Source organism: Fukomys damarensis, unplaced genomic scaffold (assembly GCF_012274545.1).
Source record: "Fukomys damarensis isolate Sample0158 unplaced genomic scaffold, DMR_v1.0_HiC HiC_scaffold_15, whole genome shotgun sequence".
Classification (NCBI taxonomy): Eukaryota; Metazoa; Chordata; class Mammalia; order Rodentia; family Bathyergidae; genus Fukomys; species Fukomys damarensis.
In genome coordinates, this window is record NW_022900927.1 from 3,635,157 (window position 1) to 3,646,659 (window position 11,503).

At 38.9% G+C, this 11,503-nt stretch overlaps 1 protein-coding gene and 1 pseudogene across 6 annotated transcripts in view; one reads left to right on the top strand and one right to left on the bottom strand.

Moving 5' to 3' along the window:
• Atf1 (activating transcription factor 1) overlaps positions 1-11,503 on the bottom strand; it is a 64,443-nt gene that overhangs the window by 13,637 nt on the left and 39,303 nt on the right. For all 6 annotated transcript variants that reach the window (XM_033763540.1, XM_010623683.3, XM_010623687.3 and 3 more), the window contains 2 exons: positions 7,164-7,343; positions 6,919-7,078 (listed from right to left, as the gene is read on the bottom strand). In XM_033763540.1, coding sequence (XP_033619431.1) covers positions 6,919-7,078; positions 7,164-7,343 — 340 coding nt within the window. The remainder of the gene's footprint in view (positions 1-6,918; positions 7,079-7,163; positions 7,344-11,503) is intronic.
• On the top strand, positions 716-1,200 carry LOC109118061 (annotated as a pseudogene).

Consider the following 11,503-nt stretch of genomic DNA (forward strand, 5'->3'; position numbering starts at 1 on the left):
AAAAAAAAAAAAAAAAAAAAAACCAACAAAAAGCCCCCCCCCCAATACAAAGACATGGTTCAAAAATGGGAATTGAAATGAACACAAATTTCTCAGACAACCAACCAAAAGCAACAAATATATGGAAAATGTTCAACATCACTGTTCATTTCAGAGACGCATATGAAAACAACACTGAGATTCTACCTTACACCAGAAAGAATGACTGCTTGCTATCAAGAAATCAACCAAGCCTGTAATCCCAGCACTCAGGAGGCTGAGGCAGGAAGATCACTGTGAGTTCATGACCAGCCTAGGCTACATAGTGAGTTCCAGGTCAGTCTCAATGACATAGTGAGACCCTGTCTTAAAAAAAAAAATCAACCAATAACAAAATGCTAGCGGGGCTGTGGGGAGAAAGGAACCCTTCTCCATTGGTGGGAGTGCAGACTGATGTAATCACTGTGGAAATCAATATGGAGATACCTCAAAAAACTAGGATTAGAGGTTCCATTTGACCCAGCTATCCCTCTGCTGGGTATCCTTCCAAAATAATTTAAAAGAATCATACCACAGCAATATATGCTCATCAATGTTTATAGCAGTACAGTCTGTAATAGCTAAAACTTGGAAACAGCCCAATTGCCCATCAACTGGAGACTGGATAAAGAAGATGTGGTTTTTCAGAAAGTGGAGTACTCAAGACTGGAGAGAAGGACAATCAAGCCTGGTGGCAGGAGAAAGGGTAGGGGAAACACCTGAACATGTGGAATCCCAGTGCTCGCTATCAAGGGCCAAACCCATGTCCACCCAACCCTGAGTGCTCTGGAGGTTCCCATCCTGTGTCCAGCACATCCACCAAATGTCAATCCAGCCTCTCCTCCTGGCTCCTGGCCCCTTCCCCCGGGGAATCCAGCTTTCCCTCCATGGGGGCCAGGTTATCCTGTGCCCCAGCCAGGGTGTCCAAGACCCCATCCCTCAGGTCCCTATCGCCTCCATGCCCCCCGCCAGCCATTGGCATGCATCCTGTGAACCCTTTGGCCCATGGCATGTTGTGCCCAGGGATGGTGATGGACGAGAAGATGGGGAAGAAAATGAAGAAAGCTCATAAAAAGGCACACAAACACCACAAGCATGGCAAGCATTCCTCTTCTTTCTCCTCTTCCAGCAGTGATTCTGACTGAACACAGGGCCTGGACCTTCCCCTTGAGTCTCACCAGTCCTGCTCTCCCATCAAGCTTCAGCTGCTGTGCATTGTACTGGGGGAGATTAGCCCAGTGTCCACCACCTTCCCCTACTGTTCAGCCCTGGCCCCTAGGGACGTGGGAAGAGGACTGCCCTGTGATAGCAAAGACCATCCTCTCCCTGCTTGATAGATCCTGAGCTGAGCTAAATGCTGAAAATAAGCTTACTATCTATAAAATGTGATTATTCTTGCACTTTCTTTTGCAATACTTATGATGGGGGGGTTGGAGGAAATTTCATGATGATGGAAAACCTGTACCTTTTTCTGTAAGGATGGCACACTGGGCTAACTTAGTGACAAACATGCTTGCCAGCCTCCTAAGTGGTGGGAGCACAGGAGTTCATCACCATTCCCAGCTCCCAGCAGGTCTTTCACTGACAGTGCTAATCACAAGTGCTTGGAAATGTAGTCATCTGGTTTACCAAGTCTAACTGCCCTTTTACAAGCTGATCTTTATCCTTAGCTCAATGTACTATCTGAGATCCTACTCATGCACCAGCTTTCAGTGCAAATAAAAGCTTTTTTTCCTGGAATGAATGAATGAATACATGAATAAATAAAATGGAATACTACTCAGATATAAAGAATGAGAACCTAGGGACATTTATAGCTAAATGGATGCACACTGAGGCCATACTCTTAACTGAAATAAATAGGACACACTTTTCAGTAAATACCAAATCGTTTTTCTGGTGTGAAAACTAAAAGTGTAAATAAGGTTCAAATGGTGTAATTGACAGTGTGAAATAGGAAGAAAATGTCTGAAGGAGAAGAGGAAGTGGGAAGGGTAAGGGAAAGGAAATAAAAATGGAAACAAAGTCTTTGTAAATAAGGAAGGGTGAAGGGAGGGCATGGGAATGGGGAAAAAAATAAGAATCAAGATATATCATATAAAGGTACTACATCCCAATGATGAATGTAACTACTGTTTACCTTAAATGTACCAATAAACAATGAAAAATAATAAAAAATGAAAATGTACTGGGGGGTAAAAAAAAACACTTTTATCTCCAACTAACAAAAGCCATTTATGGCCGGGCTTGGTGGCGCACACCTGTAATCCCAGCACTCGGGAGGCTGAGGCAGGAGGATTGCTGTGAGTTCGAGACCAGCCTGGGCTACATAGTGAGTTCCAGGTCAGTCTCAACTACATAGTGAGACCCTGTCTCAAAAAAGCAAAATAAATAAATAAATTTTTAAAAGCTATTTATGGGGCTGGGGATTTAGCTCAATGGTTCTGCCACTTGCCTCACAAGCGCAAGGATCCGAGTTCAATCCCTAGTACCGGGGGAAAAAAAAATTATGACAAACCCATAGCCAACATCACATTAAACAGGAAAAACTGAAAGCTTTCCCTCTAAAATCAAGGACAAGACAAGATGTCCACTCTTACCACTCCTCTTTAGTTATAATCAGAGGCAGCTAAGTTAGACAGAAATTAGTGTACAGCTGGAGAAGGTCTTGGCTCTTAAAGTTGGCACAAAAAATAAATTCTTCAGAATTGTGGCTGGAGGCACCTATGAAGGCCAGGCCTCAAGATGAACATGCAGTGGCCAGGCCTACCTACCTCTCTAAGGGATAAGCAGGAACTTGAAATAGTACTGTAATTAGCACCACCTGGTCCAAGAAGTCCAGAGCAGCACCAGTCACCCAGGTAGGTGACCACAGCATCTGGATCCACCCCTTCCCAAGAATACATTTGTTCGTTCCAGGTACCCTTGCTACATGCATGACCTGTTTCCCTATTGAATCAATATTAGCTAAGTGGCTGTACATGTAATCCTATAGGTTGTAATCTGACCCAAGTTGTAACCAACCATGTTGTAACTTTGCCATTTAAATTACCCCAACATGGCCAGGTATTTAGCTCAGTGGTTCTGCTGCCTGACTTGCAAGTGCAAGGTCCTGAGTTCAATCCCAGGTTCCAAAAATGAAACAAAACAAAAATAAATTACCCCGACAAAGGGCCTTAGTTGTCACCCCATTTGAGACCTGCTTCTGGAAATCCAGAAGCTGTTCTTCTCTCCTTATTTCCAATAAACCTCTCTTGCTTCGTCCTTTGGTTTGTGACTTAATTCCTCAATGCAGTGTGACCATGAATTTAGCATCTAACAGGTCAGGAGTTATATTTCTCTTATATCATTACTCAAAACTTTAAATCAATGAAGTAAGAGAAAAAATTGGACATAAACAGGAAAGAAGAAGTCAAGCTACCTCTACATTCAAATGATATGACCCTTTAAAGAGAAGATCAAAAACTCCAGCAGAGGGCTGGGGATTTAGTTCAGTGGTTCTGCCGCCTGCCTCATAAGCGCAAAAAGGTCCCAAGTTCGATCCTGGGTAAAAAAAAAAACCAAAAAACTCCAGCAGAAAACTCCTAAGAGCTAATAAATTCAGCAAAATGGCAAGACACAAAATTCAGTAACATTTCTGTATACCAACCATGAATGCACTGAGAAGTAGAAAAACAATCCCATTCATGGTAACTTCAAAAAAATTAAATACCAAGGAATCAACCTAATCTAAGAGCTTGTGAAAAAGCTCCATAACAAAAATGACTGAGTGGTACCCTGATTTATGAACTTAATTTGTTTTACAATTTTGGGGAAGATGGCCGTGGTTGTTGTGTTTGTCACCCAATATGGAATTTGCGAACAGAAGCAAATTTTTATTGAACACTTTTGTTTGCAAACCAATTGTTTGCAAACAGAAGCATTCATGAACTGAGGTATTACTGTATTCTGAAGAAAGAGACTGAAGAGGATGTCAGAAATATAAAGGCCTACTCTGTTATATAAACCAGATGAGACCCAGCATATAGCCAAAGTGATTCTGAGCAAAAAGAGCAAACAGAAGGCATAAATTACAATCCTGGATTTTAAGTTACACTACAAAGCTATTGTAACAGAAATAGCATGGTATTGGCATAAAAAGACAGACAGACCAATGAAATAGAAGACACAAGCAATTCCATGTACTTCCAGCCATCTGATCTTTGACAAAGGGGCTAAAAACATAAATAGCAGAGAAAAGATAGCCCCTTTAACAAATGGTGCTGGGAAAACTAGCTATCCATGTGCAAAAGAATGAAACTAGGCACATACCTCTCACCCTGTACTAAAATCAAATCAAAATGGATCAGAGACCTAGGTTGAAACTGCTGGAAGATAAAATAAGGGAAACATTTAAAAAGACAGGCACATGCAAGTACTTCCTGAAGAGAACACTAATAGCACAAGAAAAAACACCGAGAATCAACAATGGGATTATATTAATTAAAAGGCTCCTTGCACAGCAAAGGAAACAATCAAAAGTAATAAAAAGCAACCTTTAGAATGGGAAAAAATTTTGGCAGCTACTCTTCCAATATAAGGCTTAATATCTAGAATAAAGAACTCATGGGCTGGAGATTTAGTTCAGTGGTTCTGCCGCCTGACTTGCAAGCTGAAGGACCCAAGTTCGATCCCTGGTACCCCCCCAAAAATGTTAGAAAAATTAGACTCTATAAAACAAATGACCCCATCAAAAAATGGGCCAATAAAATTAACAGATATTTCTCAAAAGCAGTAGCACAAATGGCTAATAAGTACATTAAAAAATGTTTAACATCTTTACCAATTAGAGATATCCAAATCAAAACAACACTGAGGTTTTACCTACTCCAGTAAGAATGGCCATCATCAAGAACATATAAACCAACAAATGCTAGTGAGGCTGTGGGGAAAAAGGAACCCTTCTACATTGTTGGTGGGAATGTAAACTAGAACAGCTACTTTGAAAAATAGTATGGCAATTCCTCAAAAAACAAAACAAAACTATAAATTCCATTCAAAAATATACCTCTCCTGGATATTTTCTTGAAAAGAGTTGAAGACATCATACTGTAGAGATACAAGAACACTCATATTCATAGCAGCGCAATTCACAATTGCCAAACTACAGAAGCAGCCTAGATGCCAACAACCAATGAATGGATAGTGTGCTTACACAAATGAGTACTAGTTAATCATAAAGAAGGATAAACTTAAGTCATCTGTAAGAAAACAGAGCTTAAGACCATAATGTTAAATGAAATAAGTCAGGTGAAGAAGGCTAATTATCACATGGTTTTTTTCTTATATGAGAAACCCAAAATATAAATAAATAATTAAAAAGAAAAGATGATAGGCAACAGGGAAACAAATTTCTCAGAGATGAAGGAGAGCAGGGTGAGAGGACAAAGGGGTATTAAAAATTATCAAAATATATATTTACCAACTTCCCAAAATGAATGTAGCTATTATGTATCTCAAACATATACCTAATTAAAAAGTAAAAATATTATGTAAAAGTAAATTTAAAGTGGGCTGGGGATGTAGTTCCCAGGGATGTGAAAGCCCTGGATTAAATCTGCAAAAATAGGGTGAGGATTTAGCTCAGTGGTTCTGGCGTCTGCCTCACAAGCGGCAAGGGCCTGAGTTCGATCCCCAGTACCCCCCCAAAAATAAATAAATAAAATAAATCTGCAAAAATAGGGTGAGGATTTAGCTCAGTGGTTCTGGCGTCTGCCTCACAAGCGGCAAGGGCCTGAGTTCGATCCCCAGTACCCCCCCAAAAATAAATAAATAAAATAAATCTGCAAAAATAAATTAAAAATGGGGCTTGAGGCTGAGTGTGGTGGTGCACACCATATATGTAGGGCTTGAAGACATGATTGAACTACTTCAATCTCATGGTAAAACTAACAGATAAGGAGATGGAACTTATGGATAAGCAAACAAAGTGATTTCTTGATCCACTCGGGAGGTTCTCTCAAAATTTTTAAAACTGTTTGAAGGGATGCAGAGGTACCTCAGTGTGAAGGTACTGGTTTCACTCTCCAGTACTACCTCTCCAAAACAAAAAGGGTTTCTTGAGATGAAATAAAGCAGAGGCAGGTTTGAGAGGACAGAGTCAAAGACTGAAAGAAGTTCTGTGGATAAAATGCTTCTATGCAGCATCACAAACTACAAAGAAATCTTTCATTCAAAGAGATGTAGATCTCATTTCTGTCTTAAGTAACCGCAACTACCTAATCAGTAAGTAGCCATCAACATCAAAGACCTTCCACCAGCAAAAAGATCAGGCTTGTTAAAAGTTCAGATGATTTACCAATAAAGTAGTTTTAAACATACTAACTCACTCTTAATAGACTACAAATATACTGTAAACATAACTTTTATATGCACTGGGAAGCTAAAAACTCATGTGACTTGCTTTATTGTGACATTTGCTCTATTGTGTTGATCTGGAACCAAACCCACAATATCTCCAAGGTATGCTTGTACAATTTTCATTTAACTGTGAGCCCAACAAAAAATGTCTGAAAAGCCTTCCTTCACAATGCTATTTCAAAGGACACATAAAACTGGAATTCTAGACATACACTATACATAGTAAATAAAGGAATAGGACTCACTGATCTACTGGGAATGAAGAAGACAGTCTAATACACAGTAAAATAAAGCTGACATAAATCTTATTTCTAATTATACTGTTCTCTTTTCTTTTCTTTTTTGGTAATGGAGAATGAACTTGGTCCTTGAGTGTGTGAGGCAGGTGGCAGAACCACTGAGCTAAGTCCCTGACCCTCTAATTATACTGTTCCAACACATGGTATGTTCTAAGATTTACAAAACCCTTAGTCATTCTTGTAGTATAATTTTACTACTTACCTATTTTTCATCAACCTTATTTCTCTCTTCAATTGAGGGTCATCCATCTTAGTTGTCTGAGACGTAAGAGTCACCGGAGATGTCATCACCACAGTTTGTGGCAGTGAAGTAGCTGAAGGTGTGGTACGGATCTGATATGTTTGCATATCTCCTGACGCAGCTGTATGGCCAGAAAGGTGAATGAGTTGCTAAGTGTCTTTGAAAGTACTTTGGGAAACTTTCCATAGACAGTTAAGAACACTTACTTTGTACAACCACCTGGTTGCTGGGCACAAGTATTTGCTGTCCATCAGAGGTCTGTGCATACTGGAGAATTGTACCTTGCTGAGTACTGCCTGAATTGGTCCTGGTTAATGTCTGAAGTCCCTGTACACCATCTGTTCCTGGGCTGGCCAACTGTAAGGCTCCATTTGGGGCAATGGCAACTTTAACCAAAAAGAAAAAATAGCATTATAAGGCTACATAATACACTGAATTCAAAAGAAGGGTGAAAAAACAAACTATCTGTTAAAATAGGTTTCAATGCTAATCTGCTTGGTAATTGTGGACCACTTTGGGTGAACTAAATAGTGAAAAGTAAAATGGCATTTCTTTATAAAATTCTATAGTTCAGCTGTATTGCCTTAAATTCATTCTCAAGTTGTATAATACATAATTCATAAAAATAGTACATTGTGAAATCCCATGGAGCACTCCATGTTAATTGCTAATGTCACAGAAATTCTAAAGCATCAGAAGAGGGCACCCATGGTTAACTTTTAAAAGACAAAATAGGAAACATAAACACTGTAATTTTACACGCTATTTATACAACTGATATTTAAGAAATGTAATCTGTTCATTCATTTTCTTGTGAAAATAAAGTCACCAGAAGCTACTTATTGGATCACATTACTTAGCTCCCCACACACATTTTTTACTGAATTATTTTTGGGTTAATGGTATTCCTTCAAAACCCAGAAGTCAATGATAAATGTCATTATATTGTATACCTTACATGTACCAATGAAATTATTATTTTTGGGGGGGTACTGGGGATTGAACTCGGGACCTTATGCTTGCAAAGCAGGCAGCAGAATCACTGAGCTAAATCCCCGGCCCCCAATAAAATTAATTTTTAAAAGTTGAAAAAAAAAAAACAACAAACAAAACCCCAGAAGACATAACCAAATTACTTTAGCATTATGCAATTTCCAAGTAAAAAAAAAAAAGTCCCTTGCAAACTAGTGTTTCATCCCTATACACTCTTTTCAAATTATACCTATGCAATATCTTTTTTTCTTTTTTTGTGCTTTGCCTGACAGGAAGTCAAAAAACGTCTCTGTGTGTTCACCATTAAATGAAAAAAAATTTTTTTCAGGCGTTTCTAATCCCTGCCCATTGCTATATACAAATATTCTCATGTATTTAACTCATGTCTTTAAAGACTCAGCCAGCATAGTGACACTCACTTGGAAGTGATCACCCTTCACATCTAGAAGTAATCAAATTTTGGTGCACATCATTTCCAATCTTTCTGTATGCGCATACAGACTAATACATAAATCAAAATATACGCATTTGTAGATGCATGCAATGATGTTAAATAAATGTGATAATACAGCACAGTTAAGTAACTAATAATAGTCTTGTGTGACTATTAGGTTAAACAAAATAAAAAATTCAGCTCCTCAATCTCTGCAACCACCTTTTTTTTTCCGGGGATTGAACTTGGGTACTTGCGCTTGCAAGGCAGGCCACCGAACCACTGAGCTAAATCCCTGGCCTTCTGCAACCACATTTTAAGAACTCAAGAGTCACCTGGTTCACTGCTTCTACACTCAGTGATACAGATATGCATTTCTGTCATCACAGGAAGCTTTACCCTAAATTCTAGTTTGTATAGTACTTATCTCAATTATAACATGAAATATATGCCTAAATTTCTATGTAGTCTAACTTTCAATGGTGTTAGAATCAGCCATATTTTAACTTAATATGCTAACTTAAAAACTGGTAGACTGGCTCAGTGGTTATGCAGCCTGTCTTGCAAGCACAATGGCCTGAGTTTGATCCCTGGTACCAAAAACAACAACAACAACAACAACAACAACAACAACAACAACAACAAAAACCTGGGGGATAGGGTTAGTAGCATGTACACTATATGTGGTAAAGAAAAACTCAGGTTTATTGAAAGTGAATTTCTCCAGTGCCACTGATCTCTACTCCCAAGTTTCTTTTCTTGTAACCACTGTTCCCAGATTCTTGTGTACCCTTACAGAGGTAATATATATTGCTTTAATTCATTTATTCACAATTTTAACCGAACGCCTACTGTGTGCCAGGTCCTATATAACAAAGATGTAGCTGCAAATGAGACAAAGTTCTTTCCCTCACTGAGGAACATACATTCTACACTTGATCTTAGCCAAAAGGCCAAGAGGCGATTGGGAACATATATTCTAATGGGGAGAATAGATCAGAAATAAGCTAAATCAAGTATTTTTCTTCGGGAAGGGGCTCTTTGAGACAGTCTCATTATATAGTTCAGGCTTAGAACTTGCCATGTAGCCCAGGCTGCCTCAAACTCAGATCCTCCTGCCTCAGTTTCCCAAGTGCCAGGACTACAAGTGTACTTTAATTACTTTATAGATGCTACAAAGAATAATATAGAGGGGGAAGAAAACTAAAGAAAATAAGAACATAGTTGAACAAGAGTTGTCCATTTAAGGTGATACTCAGCAGAGAAATAAGGATACAAGCCACACAACTATTTTGGGGAAGAACATGGTAAGCAGGGAAGAAGATACAAAGACCCTGAAGTATACAAGTAAGCTTTGGAGGTTTCACGTACAACAAGAAAATCTGTGTGGCCAGAATGCCATCCCAAATGGTAGGCAAGGCCAAATCCTGAATGTAAGTCCTTACAGGACCTGGATTTTATCCTAAGTATGCCAGAAAGTAGAGGTTTTGAGCAGAAGTGAAGTCATCTAGTTGCTATTTTTAAAACACTAACCAGGAAAATGGGGGGGGGCTGTATTATTAGCTGGGCAGGGTGGCACATACCTGTAATGCTAGCACAGGGGAGGCTGAGGCAGGAGGATTGCCATGAGTTGGAGCCCAACTTCAGCTACAAAGTGAGTTCAAGGCCTCACTCAACAGTGAGATCTTGTCTCAAACTCTCCAACAACCAACCAAACCCAAAAAGTCTGTAATATTATTTAGTAATTATATATGAACTATAAAAATATAAGAATGACCAAAACAGACCCAGATATACATTAAATATCACCTTCACCTCACACTAAATTCCCATTTCAGTGAGCTAAACATAGATTTAAATATATAAATAGTACTACTCCCATAAACTGAGTAGAAAACTAGAAAAAAAAATTGGGTTTCTCCTGACTCCTTACACCAAAATAAATTTAAAATGGATCAAAGATTTTGAAGTTCAATAAAGTACTAAATGGGGCTGAGGATTTAGCTGAGTGGTTCGGCTACCTGCCTCAAAAGCACAAGGTCCTGAGTTCAATGCCAGCACCTCAAAAAACAAAACCAAACAAAAACAACAACAACAAAAGTACTAAAAGAAAATATAGAAGAACCTCAGAGATGCAAAAGCCTTTACAATCATTAACTCCAAATTCAAATGTCATCAAAAGAAAAGCCTGAAAAAATGTGTGTATCTTTTGAACAATTTATTCAACTTTTCGTATGGTTGAACTTTTCATTAAAAATGTTGCAAGGGAAGGCTGAGGCAGGAGGATCACTGTGAGTTCAAGACCAGCCTGGGCTACATAGTGAGTTTCAGGTCAGTCTCAACTATACAGTGAGACCCTGTCTCAAAAAACCAAAAAAAAAAAAAAAAAAAAAATGTTGCAAGGGGCTGGGGAGATCAGTGGTACTGCCGCCTGCCTCCAAGTGCAAGGTCCCAGTTTGATCCCCAGTACCAAAAACCAAACAAACAAACAAAAAACCAAACAAACAATATGTTGCAAGTAAAACTAAAAGCTGAACTTGAAAATTGAGAGGGCTTATTCATCACACTGTCAGTTTTGTCGAGTGTCCTTTTAAAAATCCAAGACTTTATTTCCTATGTTATTAAGCAAAAAAAAAAATAAGTGTTAGCACAAATAAAAACAATTACAGAATTTTATTGAACTTAACAATATATACATGGTAAGCATTTTCTTTTTTTTTTTTTTCTTTTTTTGAGACAGGGTCTCACTATGTAGTTGAAACTGACCTGAAACTCACTGTGTAGCCCAGGTTGGTCTGAACTCACAGCGATCCTCCAGCCTCAGCCTTCTGAGTGTTGGGATTACAGGTGTGCGCCCCCACACCCAGCTCAGCATTTCATTTTCTACTGCTTTATCTCCTCTAACTATAAACTATCCTCTCAAAGAGCAAATGCCTAAAATCCCAGCACTGTGGAACGCTTAGGCAGAAGGACTGCAAAATGGAGTCCAGCTTTGTCAACTGAGAAAATAAGACAAAGCCTTCTAAAAACTTTGGGGAAAAAATTTGTTTTTTAAAGGCTGGGTGGTGGTAGCACAGTACCGAGTTCCAGTAGTTCCCCCACACACAAAGGTAAGGACCA